This window comes from Condylura cristata, unplaced genomic scaffold (genome assembly GCF_000260355.1).
Source record: "Condylura cristata isolate star-nosed mole 26May11 unplaced genomic scaffold, ConCri1.0 scaffold00039, whole genome shotgun sequence".
NCBI classification, from domain to species: domain Eukaryota; kingdom Metazoa; phylum Chordata; class Mammalia; order Eulipotyphla; family Talpidae; genus Condylura; species Condylura cristata.
The window spans coordinates 3,165,469-3,186,139 of record NW_004567140.1 but is presented as its reverse complement, the minus strand read 5'-3'; the positions used below and the strand labels follow the sequence as shown (position 1 = coordinate 3,186,139).

Genomic DNA, 20,671 nt, shown 5'->3' with positions numbered 1-20,671 from the left:
CTGGTGAACCCTCTCGCCTCCCCTGAGCCTCTGGCCTATACCCCAGTTCTGTATGTACAAATAAATAAATCTTTAAAAAAAAAAAAAAAAGAAAGGAAACATATGTACTATGGTTCATCTCATTGGTAAATAAAATGCAAAGAAGTTTAAGTAAAGCAAGAGAAAAGAAATAAGAGAAGCAGAAATGAATGAATTAGCATAAACAATTCTAAGCGTATTTTTTGAGAAATAGAACACTGGCAAATATAATCAATTTTAAAAAGAAGACATGAATACAAAAAGTTAAAATTTACAAGGAAATACAAAAAGTGAATAAGCAGTTTTTAAGTATAAAGCTCGACACGACTCTCTTAGTAAACCAGAGTATTCAAGGTGCAGTGCTAATAAAGTTATAGGCTCACTGTCTCAGAAACATAATGACTAAAATTGACTCAATTAGAAAACAAAACAGATCAATAACTAGAAAGTATATTAGAAACAGTTGTTTCACATTTATCTTTACAAGCAATTTATAAATAATTAAGTTCAAACTTCCATAGGACAAGTAAGTCTGATGCTTTAAATGACTCCACAGTACATAAAGAGGAAAATGGTGAGTTTGTTTTGTGACACAGGTCTAACTGTGATACCAAAGCCAGAAGAAGACATGCAAAATGGACTGTTTCTCAATATTTTTACCTATTTTTACCTCCCCTAGTGTGAGCTTGTCATCATAAGTCAAAAGAGCTTTACATTTCATTGACTGGAGTTTCAATTACATGATGCTTACAGTAAGAATACCTCAATGCAGATTCTGCTATGGGAGAGGAGAATTCTACCCTCTACATTTCATAATAATCAATGTTATGAAACCATCTTAATTCCTAATTGAAATACTAAAAGGTTAACTTCAATAGTATGTTAAAATAATGTCACCAAGTAGGGCTTATCTCAAGAAACTGATACTAGAAACTACAATGATAAATTACATTCTATCAGTAAAATTAAAGACAATACCACATAAATATGTGTCAGAAAATATTCCATGAAAGTTCAATCTCATTCCCTTTAGGGGAGAAAGTAAACTAAGAATCAAAAGACTACTGCCAACAATTATTACACTTAATACTAGAACCCCAAAATGTAACTATTACTATTGGTTACTCCTACTATTGAGTGGTTTAGATGTAATAACACAATGTAATAACATAAGAAAAAAAAATGAAGAGTATAATTAAAGGGAAAAGGCAAAATTACATTTGCACTCCTGAAAATTGCCTGACCAGCATTCACCTGAGTGCCCAAGAAATCCAACCAAAAATTCTAGGATAATGATGCATTCTGTATTATGGCCAATTACAAAACCAGCATATACCAAATAACCATCTGCATGGGCCATTTAGAACTATCATTTTGAAGCATTCCACTTACAATAATAACCCAAAATAATTAAGTATGTACAATGTCCAGTAATAAATTCTAAAGGTAATAAATCCAAAAGACAGATAACACTGTTGAATAAGAAAATTCTTCATATATATTCCATTCTTGTCAAATTAAGTATAAATTTTATCCACTAACAAAATACCAAAGATCTGGTAGAGCACACAGGGGACCTTGGAGAAGTTTATGGGGAGGGGGGATTAGAAACTAAATTGTCTTTTAGTGTAGAGTTTAAGAACTTTAAAAACAAACAAGGACTCATAGCAGATATTGAAAGAGGTGTGACAAAACTCTGATAATTAAAATGATCTCTCAAGATTAACAAACAAAAGAACAGAATAAAAAGATCTGAGTATGTTCATATTCAAATTAATTGATAAATGTAGTGGGAGTAATTAAACACCTGAGAGGAAGACATAGCTAATGGCATGTGATACAGAATTATATTAAAACACACACACACACACACACACATAAAAGAGCAAGAAAAACCTGTAAGTGATCCTTAGTCACTTAATTGGATGGGAAAAGTTTCCCTGTGCATAAAGGAAGGAATACTTCGAAATAACAAAAATACAAACATAAAAGGCAGGCAATAAACAAGAAAAATATTTTCATGTCATGATTCACAATAACATCACGAATCTATGAAATGTTCTTACAAATTAATAAGACAAAACAATAGCAAGATGGACAGAGGTTATATAAATAATCACAAAGGAGATGTGTGCGGCCAGTAATCACTTGAGGAAGGAATTCAGCCACAGACTTGGTAATTAAGAAAACACAAATTAGTTCTACAGTTTGTGACACCTTCTACAATGAGTTCCTACTCCATCTCTTCCAAACTGGGAAATATTTTATTTTCTGCTAATTCCTGGTCTTGGAGACGACACACCAAACATACCCTCATTTAAAGCTGGCATCCTCCTAGACTGCTATCTGCCAAGTACCTCTCTGCATGGCAATCTGACAGTGTGAAACAAAAATCTTTACAAATGCTAGACAATTTGCCTCACTTTAATTTGTCCTACAGACAATACTACCACATATTGGCAAGAATAATCACTGACGGATAATTTATAACATGGGGGAAACTCCCTATGAAGAAATATGCTTAATTGCCATGACATAAAAATAATGTTCACCATATACTAATACTGTAGTAAGTGAAAAAGAACAGAGTACAAAATGCCCACATTATGATTTTAAGTTTTGTCTAAAATATACCTTGTATAAATTCATGCCATAAATGTAATTTTGATAAAATTAGGATTATACTGTATATACGATACATACAATGTGCATTATAACAATATTCTAAGAAATACGTCAATACGGTCAGCAATACATTGGTTATCTCTAGAAGATTATATATATTTTTTTTTCCTGCTAGGTATTTTTCTTTATCTTTAAATTTTTCCAAAATAACAACATACTACATAATCAGGAAAGATAATATTTAAATAAGAAGTGTTTCATACATTTAAAACTGTCATACATTTACAAAATTCTCTTAAGCTACATATAAAAACTAACTTCATTGGGCCCTCCCTGGTGGCGCAGCGGGTTAAAGCACTGCACTAAGAAGCTGAAACCACTTCCGCATGAGTTCGATTCCCGCCTGCCCCAGAGGTGACCACATGGCATAGCAGACCTCTCCTGACCCGCCCGCTGCTCCCCTCAGCAGTGCACTTTGTCCATCTGCCTGTTCTGCTCCCCACTCTGCCTCTGTGAAGTCTTTCACCACCCTTAAGTCTCTGGCCTGTACCCCAGTTCTGTATGCACAAATAAATAAATCTTTAAAAAAAAAAAAAAACTAACTTCATTATCTACAGTCATATCCTTGGTAACAACAAGGGTTAACACATACTAGAAATATGCCCATTGCTATTATAAATGGTCACGTGTATGAAACCAATTATTCCTCACAGCTATTATTATCCCCATGTTACAGATGAAGATTGAGACTCAAGGAGATTAGGAGACTTGCCCAAGGTCATTCAGCTAGTGAGTAGGGAAGCGTGTGGGAAAAGAGGGCAGCCACGCTCCAGAATCCATGCTCTTGACTCCCTGGTAAACTATATCCCAAAGCAACAAGCCATATTTATAACATAAATGCCACAACATAAACAAACAGTCTCTATGTCCTTTTAAGGACTCTCCATGAGAATCTCTACATCCAAAGGTGGGGTCATTGGTCAAATTTTTAAAATAGTTCACTTTTCCCTTTTCTTTTAAGCATCAAGGACTCATGCAGAATCAAGTCTTAACGTGGGATTAAACTGCACAGTTCTGCTTTGAGAACACAGCAAGCAAAATCAATGAGGCTGATTTTACTATTGTACCCATAACTGCAGTCGGCTGCCAGGAACGACAGCTTCAACTCACTGCTAACATTTGCAATACCGTGTCATTGTAATTATTTGCTCACGTGTCTGTCTCCCCAGTAAGCTGGGGTTCCTCAGTGGCAAAGATTATATCTTCCTCATTATCGACTCTCTGGCCCTGATACAATTCCTGGCCCACCAAGAGGACTAATTATGTATTTCCGAATGAACTCTGCAGAGAACGCCGCATAAACGCTTTGAGCCATGACAACATATTAGAATAAATAAATCTGTTGCTAAGGGAGCGCCCTAGTCTTTGTATAAAGAAACACATGACGTATGTGGAGATTACAATAAAAATATGAGGAATATTTCCTAAAATTCTAAATGCTACGAGAGAGAGAACTCAGTGCTTAACAGGTCTCCTTCTAATGTCTCGCTGAAGTCATTTCTCACGAGACACAAGGGGCGAGTAGATATGCCTCATTGTCTAGCAAGCAATCTACCGAACCAAGGATGCAGAAATAACCATAAACTTTCTTAGACAACGATGCCAAAACACATCTGCTACACAGCAGACACCAGCATGCACCCCGCCTATGGGTGCAATCGACAAAGCACAACCTGGCGTGCGAAATATAAATCAAAGGGCCTTACATTTCTGGTACTTATTGACATTTGCTACCTGCAAATTTCTAATGTGTGCAAGAGGGGCCCATTTTTATTTACAGCACAGACCACAGACCGAATGTAAAACAAGCTGCTTAATAAATCCAGAGGCACATAAAACACCAGCATAGCTCAGACAGCAAGACAGACACTCACTCCTTAATTAAGTGGGTGATGTTCTGTTTAAAACAAAAAGGCAACCCTGGGCGATAGCTAAGATTAAGCACTCAGTGTTGCGAGGGAAACGCCAGCCTCTTCCAGGGCAAAAGCTTTAAATCATGAAAAATAAACCATCTAATAGTCTGTATTCAATAGTAAGTAGGCAGTCAGGACACAGACTGATTTGGATTAACACATTTTCAGTTATAACAAGTAATTTTACAGAGGATTAGTATCTTGATGGTCTGATCAATACGAGGCAGCCGTGCTATTACAGATGAAGAGAAAATTGCCCCTCTGGTAATAAAGTGTGCGTGTCCCTGTTCTCCTTCATTTGCTGAGTCCATTACTGTAATGGTGCCAGCATTAGCAGCTGGGGCGATTTAAGCAGCAGGGGTCTGATGAATTTAAAAGCTGGGCTTGCCGGCCACTCACCCTTTCCTTCCCTCCCCTCCGCGCATCTGAGAGTGGCTGTCTGCCTGGCTCCAGCGTGGGGGGTCATGTTTCACGAGAACAATGACCACGATTTCCCAATTATTGTCTCCTTAATAGTGTTACCAGCCAATAATGTGACTCAAACGAAAACTGCTCACAGCATATGGGCTGCTGATTCGGCGAAAAACTGCCCACCGGTTACCTAAATAAGGAGATTGACATGACAACAGGGGAAGGCCACCGATGCCGGGAAGCACGCATTTGTTTGCTCAGTGCATCTCAAGTGGAGAAAGCTGAGCCTGGGTAGACAGGAAAAGAAAAAAAAGTCATGGGCACAATCTTCCATCTCTGTTTTCAAAAAGTGGCAGACAGGAAAACAGAAATGAGGGACTGCTGGCCATGGAAAGGAAAGGTCACTGTTCGTGGGGCCTTGTGGACTTGAACCACGCCCAACCCCGCAGTGAGGTGAGGCCGCGGCGTCAGCCTGCTTTATATTACTGGAGAAAAGCTCAGCCTGCACGGATCCACTCGCTAAATGAAGGTAGCAAAAGGGCGGCTCCGGCCAGGCAGAAATCCGAGCTCAGAATTCTCTGATCTCCAGCAGTTATGGCAACAGTCCCGCGCCACGACAGATCTCGCCACGACAGATCTCCGCCGAAGAGCAGATGCCACTTTACTTGGTCTTCAAACTGAGTTTTCTACTTGGTTTCAACCAGCTGGAAAGCCTCAAGTGCCACTCACCCATGTGGCAATTCTTCAGTCTGAGGAAGACACAGTCCCTTGGCAAGTAAGTCACTTCCAAAACTGCAGAATGAGTAAGTGACGGACATGCCACTGGGCAGATGTTTGTGGAATTTAAAAAAAAAAAAAAACAGCAAAACTACAGCATTTATTCACGGTTCTGCTTGGTTAGCATGTGCCGGGGGTGTGGAGGATGTTTTGCCAGGAACAAATGTTTGGCGACATTTGTTTCTACCGATGCAAACTTCTTGAGCAACCCTGAGTCAAGAGTCCCTAGACTCCTCCCAGTTTATCACAGATGGACTGTGCCAGTCCTGTCCATTAACAGAGAACCTGCTGATAACGGTGTAAGGGAATGAGCTCAGCAGGACTCTAAATCCACCAACTTTCAACTGTGCTTTTTCTTTATTTATTTTATAACAGTTTATTTTACAACTGTGCTTTTTTTAAATAAGCTTCCATCTCAACTGCAAACATCTCTTCTCTTAGAAGGGAGAAAATCAGCCTTTAAGTGGAGCTTTACCACGAAATCATAATAAACTAAAAACTCTCATAATATGGGGTCTCCCTGGTGCTGCAGGGGTTAGAGACAGCACTATTAAGCTGTCACCAGCCACTGCAGCACAAGTTTGATCCCCTGGCCAGGGAGTGACCCACATGGTGCAGCAGACCTCTCCTGTCTCCCCGCTGTTCCCCTCAGCAGTGTGTTTCAGTCGATCTGCCTGTTCTGCTCCTCAATCTCTCTGGTGCACCCTCTCACCACCACCCCCCACCCCTTTGGCCTACACCCCAGGTCTTGTATGCATAAATAAGTAAATCTTTTACAAAAAAATAAACTAGCATAATAAACTAACAACTACAAATTATACAGACTAACCCTGGGAGATAAACTAGCATTCTGAACCAGGAAGAGAGCACTAGAAAACACTTGTGGGCAGTTGTTAAAGCACACCTTGAAGATTAGGACCTGCTTTCTCAAAACTAATATACCTCGGCCTCCCTGGTGGCTCAAGGGGTTAAGTCTCAGCACTATGAAGCTTTCAGCGGTCACTGAAGCACAAGTTCAATCCCCGGCCAGGAACTGACCCACATGGCACAGAAGACCTGTCCTGTCTCCCCGCTGCTCCCCTCAGCAGCATATTTCTAAAAAAAATTAATGTACCTCTAGTGGCATACTGATTAATTTAAAATCAATACTTTCTAGCCTCTTTTCATGATTTCTTTCAGGTTCTGGTTCCACCTTTCACTAGCAGAAAGTGTGATGACTTTATAACTAACAGGTTGCTCTTAGGGGTCCATTCATCCATTCGATAACTATTTATGGAGTATTTATCACATCAGGCACAATGTTAAGTGCTAAAGAATGGTGAACAACAAACTAAAAAGATGGGGTTCCTACTTCCTTGACACAGACAGTCTAAATGCCAAAACCTGTATTGCTAAACTCGGCCACAGTAAATCCATTCTGTGGCCAGGGAGCTAACGCAATAATTATTAAAGGGGTCACATGAAATGTGTACCACGTGGGGGACACGCGCATCCATTCACTCTTTCTTTGACCGACACTCATAAATGTCCTCTCCGTGCAAGATATCCCACAAAGTACAGTGGAAAAATGGAAATCTGATTACCTTCCAATGCTGCCTCCAATAAGCTAATGGAGGTTTAAAAGTGTCTAAGACTTTTTTCAAGTGGCAAATTTAATGTTCAAGATCAACCCTGAGAAGGTTAAGAAACAGCCCTGGAAATAATATAAAGTAACAAGATTCACTGATACTCAAGGGCTTCCCCAGTTAATTCCCCTTTCTCTTTTATTAAACTTTGAAGTCACCACAATGATTAATTCACTATAAATAAATATTTGCAGTAGTTTGGGAACAATGACTAATTAATACAATACTTCTCCTATCTAGAGAGGACAATTACAAATCCTAAATAGTAATTAAGGGCTGACCCACCCCGTGGAAGAGAGGGAAAGATAGACTTTGGAGGAGGAAAAACAGAGTAAATCAAGAAGAGGTAGTGTATAGAGACTACACCTGAAAGGAGAAAGCCTACACTGTGCAAAAATGAACAATGATGTAAAATACATATAAGACAGAAAAGAAGATGTGGTGTCTGTACACTTGGAATACGCCTCTGTGTGCAAAAAAAGGAACATTTGCATCACTTGCAGCAACTGGGAAGGAGCTGGAAGGGAATACGCGAAGGGGAAGAAGTCAGAAGAAAGATAAATATCAGATGATGTCACTTCTCTGCGGAATGTAGAAAAACCAAGCAGCAGGTCGAAGGCAAACTTTAAAACCAACCCCTGAAAGCTGACCGTAGAACAGAGGCATGCAAAGGGGTGCTAACAGGTGGAGGGAGAACTGGGGGTGCGTGGGCGGTGGGTGCCCTACGGGGATGGCATCTGAAAGGGAAGATCTGCGGCTTCCAAGACACTAACAAGAAGCAAGGGTCCTTCAGCTTCAATAATAAACAAATAAATAAAGCAAAGAGTGGCATCACCAAGCAGAATTTGAATCTGCTGAGTCGTCTCCTCTTTGGTCCACCCCCCAAAATGTCCTACATGTAGTTTCCTAAATTACGGTCAGATAAATTGGTGCAATGATCTAGGACAGCTCATCCTGGAGGCAAGAACCAAAAGAACCTTCTCAGAATCTACGTGAAATGCCAACCTATAAGAAGGAAGTAAGGGGAGTCTGAAAGACGCAGCGGGTACACGGATGCGTAACAAACTCACTTTGAGGGTTTTTTTATGACTCATTAAACCTTGTCAAATGTCAACCATTACCAAAATAGAAGACTTGTTAAAGGATTTTTGTATGAAACAGCAAGTTTACATATGCTGGATATATTCTGTCAGTGATAAAAATAGACATTGAAGTTATTTTATTCCTATCCTTTATTATCCTTTCAGTAACAAACATAAACGATTTTTATGTTCAATACTCTTTTTAAAACATTACCTCACCCAAAACTTGAGAGGAGGTAGCACAGCATACATTGTATAAAAATAAACAATGATGTAAGTATATATATATACACACATCTATATATTTTAAAAAAACAGTATAAGACTCTCTGAAGCTAACTTGAATTTCACAACTTTTCATACCATAACTAAAGCACACTTCTAATTTTCTGAACAACCTCTAAATAAGCCCCAGTGTACTGGGCCCTCCCTGGTGGCGCAGCAGGTTAAAGCACAGCACTAAGAAGCTAAAGCCACTTCAGCATGAGTTTGATCCCTGGCCAGGGGGTGACCCACACTGCCCGGCAGACCTCTATCTCCCCGCTGCTCCCCTCAGCAGTGTACTTCGTCAATCGGCCTGTCCTGCTCCCCACTGTCTCTGGTGAATCTTCTCACTGCCCCTGCACCCCTGGCCTGTACCCCAGTTCTGTATGCATAAATAAATCTTTTAAAAAGAAGAAGCCCCAGTGTCTCATAAGGATATCGTCTTAAATAGCTCTTAGCAAGGAATTCACACTCCCAAGCCTTAGTTTTCCCTGAGGAAAGAATTCCATGACTTCCAGGCCCTAATACACCTCTTTGCTCCTGCACCCTGTTCCCAGGGCAGGGAACTCAGCACTGTCCTGTGGAGCCAGCTTAGGTATCTCCCTTCCCTAGGAAGGCAGGTATCTTCGCAGGCCAAGTCCAGGCTCACCCATGTGGCCTCAGTGCTAAGTGTGTCGCTTCGTGCTTAACCGGGTAACTCACATAAGCCACAGAACACAGGAAATGGTTTTCGTGACTATTTTCTCAATTCTCTCAAAGGCAAAACAGAAGTACCTTTGGGGATGCACCGACGAAAAGCTAGAGGAACATTACAGAATGAATGACGTGAATACAGGCCATGAGATCTACTCAGGTCACCAGGTGACTGGGAAGATGATGAAATGGCTGATGATAACGCTTGTTTTTACTGTGTGCCAGGAGTACTCTCAATCCTTTACATCTCACTTAATCCTCACCTCAAGCATGTCCCCCACATCTGACAGACGAAGAAACTGAGGCCGAAAAGCACTAAGCTGCTTGCCCAAGGGAGTGACCAATTACAGAGGTCAACCTCTGAAGCCCCATTCGCTACCCTGTGCTGGGACTGTGGCAAAATGCAAAGTTCATGCCCCATCTAAAGGGCCAGACGCCTTTCACTCTTAGTGAAATGCGTGTTTTCTGTTGCCAGTTTCGCTTTTCAGAGATGGACATCTAGATCTTTATGGGAAACTTTTTAACTTTGAAGGGTTAGAAAATAATTCGAAAACTTTTAGAAACAGTTCAGGCAAAATACAACATACCTATGGGAAAGATGAGTATGTGAGTTGTACATCTGTGCTCTGCAGTAGCTCCCATCTTTCGACAAAAAGATACACGCCAGATGGCTTAGGGGTTAAGTCTCGGCACTATCACCACAAAGCCCTGAGTTCGATCCCCAGTCAGGGAGTGACCCACATGGCACAGCAGATCTCCCTGTTCTCCACTGCTCCCCTCAGCAGTGTACTTCATCGATCTGTCTGTGTTGCTCCCCACTCTGTCTCTGGTGAATCCTCTCACCACCCCTGAGCCTCTGGCCTGTATCCCAGTTCTGTATGCAATAAATCATAAATAAATCTTTAAAGAAAAAAAGAAGGTAGTTCTGGGAAAATGTAGGCAATTTAAATATTAATTTGGATTAAATAATAGCATCATATCAATATGCACTTTTCTGAAGTTGGCAGGAACTATATTTCCATTTAAGAATGTTACCGTTCTCAGAAAATACATGCTGAAGTATCTGGATGTAAAGAGGGCTGATTTCTCCCACTTTGTAATGATTTAGTTAAAAAGATGTGTGTATCTGGAGAGAGCAGACGATGAAGGTGGCAAAGTGTCAACAACTTGGGAATCTGAATAACAGGCCTGTGAGTGCTTTTTCTTCCACACTTGTAGCTCTGCTTTAAACTTCAAATTGTAAAGTAACAAAGTATTATCCAAAAAAAGTGTGGGGAAGCCCTGAGCCAGCAGAGAGCCAGCTCGAGGCAACCCAGCTCAAGGCCATACCCACTCTGCCTGGCACAGCAGCCAAACCTACTCACTGTACCCTCCTGGCAACCCGCAGGAGCTTGAAATCACCTCTAGTTGGAGAAACTGAGGCATGGAAGGCCAACCCTCCGTTCCAACAGCAGTGAATTGTAGAGGCCCTGGTTCTAACTCAAGTGCCAGTGTCACTTGGACTACTCCACTGAAAACCTTACAAGAAAGAAATCATTTTTCAAATGCATTCATGTACTTTGGCGGTCTTCCGCTTTCACACAAACTAAATACATGTTATCATGAAAAGCTAGATGATATTTAATCCAACTTTTTATTTACCCTCCAGACTTAGAAACACTGAAGAGTGTAAACCATCATAAGAAAAAAAAAATGTTATTTCAAAGAGAAAAGAAAAGCCATATGGAGGGATGGTAAAGTTTAAATGGTAAATGACTTTGGGGTAAGAGTTCATAGATAGGACTACCAAAATATGAGTCATAAAAAGAATTGATGAATTGGAACTTTATCAAAACTAAATACTTTTGTTCTTCAAAAGACCATTAAGTAAATCCAAAAAACGGGACAATGTTCAAAATATGTATCACTAACAAAGGACTTGTTGCTACGAAACATTAAGAACTCGTAACAAAAAGAACACAAAAAGCCTCCCAAGAAATGGGCAAAAATATGAAGACATTTAACCAAAAAGAAATAAGTATATGATATATATATCATATAGCATATCGCTTATATATGCGATATATATATATATATATATCTCAAAAAATACATAAGAAGCTGAGTCTCACTCGACATAATGGAAATGAAAAATCAAAAACCGTGAAAAACCACTTTATGGTAGGATGACTACAATAAAAGACGGACAATAACCAATGATGGCAAGTACATAAAGAAACTGGACCACTCTCCAACTGGAAAATGAAGTCTGAGTTTGGTAGGACTGCTCTAATAAGATACTCTCGAGAGAGAGAGAGACTGGGAGCCTCATCGACAGCAGAAATCCATTCCTCACAGCCCCAAAGGCTAGAAGTGACAGATTTGGGTTCTGGTGAGAACACTCTTGTGTGTTACTGACTCCCAACTTCTTGTATCCTCACATGGCAGAAGGCGTGAGGGAGCTCTTTGAGGCTGCCCAATAATGGGGCACCAATCAAACTAATGAGGGCTCCACCCTCATCTCCTACTGTCACTTCAGAGAGTAAGATTTCAATATCTGCATTTTAGGGAGAAACAAATATATAGATCATACCAAGCAGTGCAGCAGTTTAAACAGAGATTTACCAGATGACAAAGCAATTCCAAATCTAGTTATTTATTCAGGAGAAATGAAAACACACATCCACAAAAACACTAGAACATGAATGTTCATAGTGGCATATTTCAATAAAAGCCAAAAAGCGAAAATGGTTACGGTTTCAACAGCATGAAAGTTCGTTGGGTGCGGAATTCTACTTTAGCCAAAATCATAATCTCAGTGTCTGGCAAATAACAGGTATTAAATAAACTTTAAAGAAAAAATGATTGCATTTAAAGGTTGTTAGTACACTTACTACTTATTTATTTATTTGCACTGTTGTACACAAATACAGATGGATTGCCCCACCCTTTTGATTCTATCTTTCCTATACAATCCACATCATTGCAGGCTTAAGAATGGAAACTTGAGGTGCCTGATGAAATTTTCTTAAAACTTAGGCCACTGAAGAACAACTTTTACACTGTAAATCCAAAAGGGTATCAATCCTAAGACAAGCTCGCTTGTAGGACTCTATGAGAGCAAGAACTGTCTTTTTTATTTACAATTGGTCCTCACTTCCAATATTTCCCTAATAGAGAGTATGGAACAGAATGTGCAAAGGCTGCTCACCAGGTAGAGCACAAGAAAAAGGTTCTCTTAAGAAAGCCAAAGTGGCTGATGGACAAAGACCAAATTATCATGTCCAATGAGGCCCATTGACACAGCAAGAGTGAGACAGGCCTGCAGAGTAGGCCATTGAAGTCTTTATCTCAAGAGCAGCTGAAAGCCATGGAAGATTTTTAAATAGGTGGTTGACAGAGCAAAGAGGAAAGAAAGGGAGGTGATTAGCTTTGCATTGTTGAAAAGACCTCACACCATCCATATTGAAGAAGAGAGTAGTCATGTGGGAAATGAGAGGAGACACCACGAAGGAGAATATTGCAACAGGCCATTAAAGAGATAATGGGAATCAGGTCTAAGGTAGTGGCGATGGGAAAAAGTGGACAGACTACCGATATATTTAACAAATCAACAGGACTTGATGGGAGGAGAGTGAATGACAAAAACGAAAACATTCAATTCTTCTGAGCCTCAATTCTTCATCCGTAAAACAGGACTGTTGACACTCCATTTGCATAATATCTATCTTGCAGTCTGCTGTGATAAGAATATGAAACAATATAAATAGCATGAACAGAGAGCTTGTCACGCAACAAACACTTTAAAAAAAACCGCTAGCGCTGTTGCTATTATTACTGTCATCCCCTCGAATAGAAGTTAGCAGGGCCGAACCTCAGAAGGGGAAACTGGGACCACAGTTGAAGATTCATAGCCTCTGTGCTGAAGACCCAGAACACAAGCGCCGACCACACTAACAACTGCTCCAAAACAGGCCCGGGCCTGCATCCTGAGGAGCACAAACGTGGAACCCCGAAGCCCTGCAGACGAGGCCCTGTCATCCCCTGGCTTAGGTCGGTGTGTGGCTCGCAATCACGCCAAGCCTCTCCCGTTCCCTGCCCCTCGGGGCCAGCGCGCGCAAGCCCCCAGACTCCAGAGGGTCCAGACATACCTTGGCTTCGCGCTCCCTTTCCTCGGCGGTCGGGGTCCGCTTCATGCTGCTCTTACAGCCGCCTCCGCCACTGCTAGCCGCGTAGACCCGAACCCCGAACCCCACCTCCTGCCTGTAGTTCTCTCGGCGCCCAGCTCCCGCCGGGAACCATTCGCGGGCGGAGCCTCGAGAACTACCACTCCCAGAATGCACGGCGACGACCGCCGAGCGCGCCACGGAGTTCAGAGCCCGAGGATTTCCCAGGTCCGACAGCTGGTGGAGCGTAGTCCGCTCCGCAGCGCGCCGGCGAGCGGGTGCCCGCGGAGAACTACATTTCCCAGCAGGCGACGGGGCACGCCATGTTTTTCCCGTGCTCCTCCAGGCCGGCCACCCCACACGCCGTCGGCGCTATAGCAACGGTAGCTAGCGGCGGGGCCAGACTGGCGGTGAGTACTGTGCGGGAGAAGAGGGGGCTGGAGGCGGCGGAGCCTCTCCCCGCAGCGTGGGCAGGGGCCCTGGGGCCTGTGCGACGGCCTGGAGAGGGTCTCGGAGTTCTGTTCGCGTGAAGAGCAGCCCTGCACGAGACCCCTCCACCTCCTCGGGCCTGAATCGAAACCCGCCCATTATCCTCACGCCCAGGACCGGTTCGAAATTTTATTGCAACCCCAAACCCGAGTGGATGCCGCCCCAGTCCAAATCCTTCTTCAGATAGAAGGTCACATGAATACTGTTGGCTCCCTTGCCCCCTGTCGGAGGTGGTTGGGGGCCCCCAAGCCCCCTGAGCGGCCTGTTGTTGGCATCTCATCATGATTTGTTTATCGTCTGATTACCCTATAGCCCAGCGAGTCCCCAAAGACACGGACTTTGTTTGCCCTTTTAGTTCTCAGTCCCAGGTACCACTGTTGGGTTTAATTAAGTGCTAGGCACTGTTCCAGGTGAGCTGTCCATGGGGCCAGACGGATCTCAAGATGCTGAAACGTCAATGACAAAGGCAAACGAGGTCCCGACTAAGATCATTTGGGGCAGAGGTAGTTGCTATAAAAGAAATGAACGGAGGAAGCTAGGGGGCGTTCGGGGGAGGTCTCTGAGGAGTGGCTTGGAGCTCTGAAGAATGAGGAGCCAGTTACTGCAGAGGTCTTGGAGCAGGAGGTAGCTGGACTTGAGTAGGAGTGGTGTGAGCCAGGAGAGAGAGCATGAGAGAGTGTCGGAGAGGCACCTTCTTGCTGTCACCATTTGGGGGCCAGTTGACTCTTTGTTGGGGTTCCTGTGTACTGCAGGACGTGCAGCAGCATCTTGGGTCCTCAGGTGCCAGTAACACCTTCTTCCCAATTTACAAGATCAAAAATAGGACCAACGGTGGGCACATGCCAGAAGCCTTATGTGGTTTTTTCATTTGTTAGGTAGGAAGCATTTGATTAACAGCCTCCCAGTATGTGTGCTATTTAATTAGTTCATATAAGCAGAACATTCACAAGAGTGTCTGGCATTTTAGTAAGCATTCAGTAAGTGTGAGCTGACGCTGTCATCGTCATTATTATAGAAGCTACCAGAACTCTATATGGAAAGTTATCATTTGTGTAAGTAGTTTGTGTTCAAATTTCCGGTTAATTTGAATTCTAAAGTTGACTTTTTTTTTTTTAAGATTTATTTATGTATGCATACAGAACTGGGATACAGGCTAGAGGTGCAGGGGGTGAGAGGATTCACCAGAGACAGAGTGGGGAGCAGAACAGGCAGATGGACTGAATACACTGCTGAGGGGAGCAGCGCATGAGACAGAAGTGGCCTGCGTGCCATGGGGGTCAGCTCCCTGGTGGGGGATCGAACTCTTGCTGCAGTAGCTGTGGACAGCTTCATAGTGCTGTGCTTTAACCGTTGTGCCATCAGGGAAGGCCTTAAGGTTGACTGTCCTGCATCAGTGTTTCCAAGAGTTAGATGGTGATCTCCCAGGCATAAGTCTGTAGCTGCTCATGTCTCGGCAAAATGCAGTGGTTCTCAACCTTTAGGAATTAATAATAAAAGTTAAGAGCCCTCTCCCTAAAATACGCTCATTTATACCTATGCGTGCAGACATCTGTGGGTCCACAAACCCTGAAGCCCTGTGGACTCCATTTGTTCATTCAACAACTGTTTAGTGATGCCTACAATGCAGTGCTTTGTGCCAGCCTCTCAGAGGTAAACAAGACAAATGTATTGACTGTTCTCTTGGATTTTACATTCTAGCACCAACACTGTAGAAATTGAGGTTGAGAGTGAGAACCTCTTTCTTAGAGATCTCATTGAGCATTTTGGCTTTCTGGTTAGACAGAAATGGAAAAAATGTATGTGTGTGTGTATGTGTGTGTGTTTTGGACTTTGCATGAACCACTCACATTTACATACAAAATTAAGCAGTACATCTCCAAAAAGAACAGAGCCTGTACAAATGCCAGAATTAGCTGGACAGCCTATATGTTGAGGTAGAAACTCCTGTGACCGAAGCCACATGGCAAGAAAAACAGAACATGCACAACCCTGCTGTAAACGTGTGAAACTTCTTTCTCAGAACTAGACACTATCAATTCATTTATGCAGCCAGCTAAAATTGTTCCAATCGTATTTACATTCCAGACAAATGATCTAAAAACTTCTTATTGGTGACACTTACCTTAATGTAACTCCATGAGAGAGGTGTTATTTTCTCCATTTTTCAAGCTAAGAAACTAAAACTCAGCGAGGTAAAGTGACTTGACCACCTAGTAAATGATAAAATTACCATTGGAATCAAGTTCCCAACTTGCTTTCAAGTTCCTGATACCTGCATTTTTGGGGGTCAGAGAAAGGTGTTTCTTAAATTTGAGGAATGCCTTTACGCATCAGAGGATTCAGAAGAAGAAAAAAGGAAGAATGATAATCTTACCTCATTTCCTGAGCAAACTATAGGAAATATACTGTTGAAAGGGGCATGGTGTCCATGATTGAATGTAGCATTACTTTAGAATGGAAGCTTTCATCTTTTTCAAGGAGCACATGTAGGCAATAAGATGTCCGTTAAAGTTCAGTGCCATATCCATTTTATTTGGTTCATTCCATTGCATAGTTAATATAATAACTTGGAAAGAGTTTATTTGAATTTTCTTTTCTCCACAGAGAGGCCATGTCTGCCTCAGCTGATGAGACTGCAGGAGACCTGCCTGTGAGGGATACAGGTCTCAACCTCTTGGGGATGGGCGGGTTACAAGGTATGGCCAGCTGGTGTATATTACTGTTGCAAACTTTGATCTGTTATTTCTTTACTTTTAACTTAAAGTATTTCTGATATTCGGACAAACCAAGCCATTTCAGTAACTATATAGCTTTTGATTGGACTAAACAAGATTGAGCGTTTAGAAAAACATGTGGTGTTTTACTGCCTGTGTCAATTATCAACAGCTCATAGAAAATGTAAAATCTCTCTCTGTTCTGATAAAGATTTGTTATAAATCATCTTATGAAATTCCATACATTAGTGGAAGCTGAAGATAGTATCAAACCTCCAAACTGAATTGCTTGCTTTAAATCACATTCACCATCAAACTGTTTTCTTTATGTTTAAATTTTATGTGGGAGGAATGCCATATTTAAAGATGTTTTCCTTTCAAGTAAAAGATCTCAGAATGGCTTGTTTATACACGCGATAGTGATTTTGTTTTATGAAATTAATATACATAAAGATTTTCTTTATCCTTTTTATTACTTAGTGATTGCTAGAGAACGCCTCTTTAGCTAAAGCTATTTTAGTGCTTTCAAATGGAGAAAAAAAAGTACTACTTTACAAAACAGTGCCGAGGATAGGGCCTTGCTCTCCAGGGCTCTGTCCTTGTCGTTGAGAAGCCCGTGATTCCAGAGCATTCCATGCAGGCCTCTTCAGACACCTGTTAGCCACTCCAAGGTGGCCAGTGTATTGTTCATTGAGAAGGATAAATTTTGACTACTCGACATTTGTTAAATGGTATGTAAATGGTCTAAGCTTTTCTGTAGCTCTTTGGAGGAGTATTCGGTATTCAAAACGCAGGTAAGTTTGTGGTGTGTAAAGCTGTTTATTGGTTTGATACCCTAAATTCAATTCTTGCCCTCAGTAATCCATCACTGGACTTTTAAATTTGTCCCTTTGCTTTTTGCTTCTTGTGTAATAGTTTTGAAAATCGATGCTGAACAAGGATGTAAAAAAAAATGTCAACTTCAAGTAGAAGGTGCAGGATTCAAATTATCATTAGCAATTCTGCTTTGTAAAAAAATGTATTCGAACAGCCTTGTATTTTTTTCACATTCTGCGTATACACTGAAAACTATTCAATCAGCATTTGACCTTACATCCGTAAAGCATGGTTATTTGCAAGCATTGTTGAGTGGTACTACTTTCCAGACCTTTATTATTTCATGTAAAGTAATAATTGCAAGGATTTTTCTCCTTACCTCTAAGTGAACAGTGCTACAGCAGTTTTTAAAAGCTCTATTAGTTGTAAGTCTCAAAGGAAAAATATCTGAGATAAGTGCATCAGAGAGTCTGTTGATAAGCAGTTATCATTCTAGAGATCATACTAAGTAATTCCCACTCTTAATTAATTACCTTGCCACTTTTGCAGAAACTTCAGCAACAAGGACAGTGAAGTCTCGCCAGGCCGTGTCGCGTATCAGTCGAGAGGAACTGGAAGACAGATTTTTGCGTTTGCACGATGAGAACATTTTACTTAAGCAGCATGCCCACAAGCAAGAGGATAAAATTAAAAGGTTATGATAAAAAGCTTTTAGGTTTTTTTCTAACTCGGTAAAGTTTGAAGGATATGCTTTTTTATAAACTTAATTGAAAACACCACCTTGAATCTTTTTTTTTTTTTTTTTGGACAAGGCAGGTTGTAAATAAATGCAACTTTTTGAAATGGAAAATCTTACAAACTGGAACAGTAAAGCAAAATATTATGAGTGTTTATTATATCTGAAGTTGCTATTCGAAAGAAAAGAGCTAATAGCTAAGAGTGCCATGAGTGTGTCATAGCTATAAATAGCTTTTGCTTTAATATTTATAGTTTAAAAGACAAATGGCCAAAGCATCTGTTTTTCATGTCTTGATTTTTAAATGAAAGTTTTAAAAAGTAATTAGTATTCTAACTTGTTAGAATGCATGTTCCCTTAAAATTTGGAGTCTCCTAATGAAAACATTATTTGAAACTCTGGAATCTATTTAACATTGCTTGAATTAGACTAGGATCTATATTTATTTTAAAGTCTCTACAGTGTCTGAAGAAACATTGCTACTTTTGATTTGTGTGCAAAAAGTTTTTACAAGGGTAATTTCTGAAGGGTATAGATGCTCTTTCCTTTGTTCTTATTCAGAAACACTATCTTCTGAAAGTGGGCTGGGAAAAACAAAAATGCATTCTCATTTGTAAACATGGAGAGATCTGTGTTGGAGTCATGTTCTGAGTTCAGTGAAAAGGTGAGACAGCCTTTGAGGAATGAGGACAGGGGCTTTTCCTGTCTAGCCTTTATCACTCTCTACTTTGTGGACTTTGTCATTAAGCCCCTGCTGTGAGGGGCTTTTGCATTGAGTTGATTTTTGTGTCGGGATGAAGGCTTGTTTCACTTGCCTCATACCTTTCCTGAGCAGTGACACACACACACTCACACACACCAGCCTGACAGAGTGAGGCGAGAGGCTGCTGACTACTAGCCAGTATTTTTTCTTTATAGACCTAATGGGTTAGTAAAAGAATCAAATGCACAACCTTGACCTCATTAGTAATTTGTCCTAGCCAGAAAAATGAAGAAACCCTCAATGATGAATCATCAGTTTAATGGGAAAATGCCTGAGAGTCCAGTCCTGAAAGCAGTGACTCCCTAGTTACATGAGGAAAGCTGCCTTTAAACTCCAGTATTGCAGTTAGTCGTTTTGGGGGTATACATGTAGACTTGATAAATTAAGTACATAAGGACCACCTATGATTGATTAATATCAAATCAGCAAGTAAGTGAAAACTATTGCCAGGACTTGATAAGCAGATATAATGTTGGGTTTCTTAACAAATTTGATTGACCATCTTTCAGGGAACTTAAAGCCACTCCACTGATACGATCTTCTTGCCTTAAAAATTGGGGTCATTTATTTTTCTCTAGATACTGACTGCTTTTTCATACTAATTTGGTGTCTGTCTTCTTGATCTTTCTCTCTCTCTCCTCTGTGAAAATGTCTGTGTAGCAGAAGATTCAGATATTGAGATGGTTCCGTATTTACTGGATAAACCATTGGGGTACAGCTCAGGACCCTAAACTCATCATAGGGCCAGGGAGAGAGTGCTCTAGGGGGCTCTGATACCTGGCCAGAGGGCCCAGTGATATATCATTCTCTGGATTAGGTGGAAAGGGAACTAATCCATTGATTGTTTTACTAGGGTGTTTGTGGTACGCTTGGATCTTGGTTTTTATTATTCTGTATCCCTTATAAAGCATGTTTAATGGATGTGCCTCAAGGGAAAGAGAAAACAATCTTAACTGATTATGTCATGCATAGCTCTCCCTGAGCCACGCTGTAGGCTGAGCTGCCAGAAGTGTAGATAGACGTGTATTACTACCGCTTTTACAGAGGACTCGCTTAGGGCAAAAAAAGGTTGTTCTATGACATCCCAAAGCTATTAAGAATTTTTTTATTTCACTTTTGTTCTCTTAAGTAAAAGCTTCTGTCCATAACCATGCTAAAATAAAGCAAACCCCATTTAAAGAAAAATGAAGTGTGTTTTTATTTTCAATCTCCTGTCTGGGTCTTTATAAAAATAGATTCACTATAAACTAGAATCAGCTATTGAAGATGTGCGACCAATTTTGTAAAGTCTTGAACTTATGTCTCTCATCAAAGCCACCTTTTCTTTCTTGTCCTGCCAAGATTTTTCCATTCACTGTCAGGCATGTTTTCCGTACGTGTATATTACATCACCCTGTGTGCCCTTTCTGGCTTTTGTTCTGTCCAACCAGTTTTTGTCAAAACTTAAAAGAGTCAAGGTATAAACTAGTGAGATGTCAAAAAAAAAAAACAATTTATGTCAAAATTTAAAGGTAGCATTAAAGTAATATTTTTCCACTGG

General features: G+C 40.9%; 2 protein-coding genes across 2 annotated transcripts in view; one reads left to right on the top strand and one right to left on the bottom strand.

Moving 5' to 3' along the window:
- Window positions 1–13,799, bottom strand: part of FTO (fat mass and obesity associated) — a 345,767-nt gene extending 331,968 nt beyond the window's left edge. The window contains exon 1 of the mRNA XM_012733198.1: window positions 13,599–13,799. Coding sequence (XP_012588652.1) covers window positions 13,599–13,643 — 45 coding nt within the window. The 5' untranslated portion in view covers window positions 13,644–13,799. The remainder of the gene's footprint in view (window positions 1–13,598) is intronic.
- A 176-nt stretch (window positions 13,800–13,975) lies between these two features.
- Window positions 13,976–20,671, top strand: part of RPGRIP1L (RPGRIP1-like) — an 88,195-nt gene continuing 81,499 nt past the window's right edge. Inside the window, exons 1-3 of the mRNA XM_012733220.1 lie at window positions 13,976–14,023; window positions 16,707–16,798; window positions 18,182–18,326. Of these exons, the coding sequence (XP_012588674.1) occupies window positions 16,714–16,798; window positions 18,182–18,326 (230 nt within the window). The 5' untranslated portion in view covers window positions 13,976–14,023; window positions 16,707–16,713. The remainder of the gene's footprint in view (window positions 14,024–16,706; window positions 16,799–18,181; window positions 18,327–20,671) is intronic.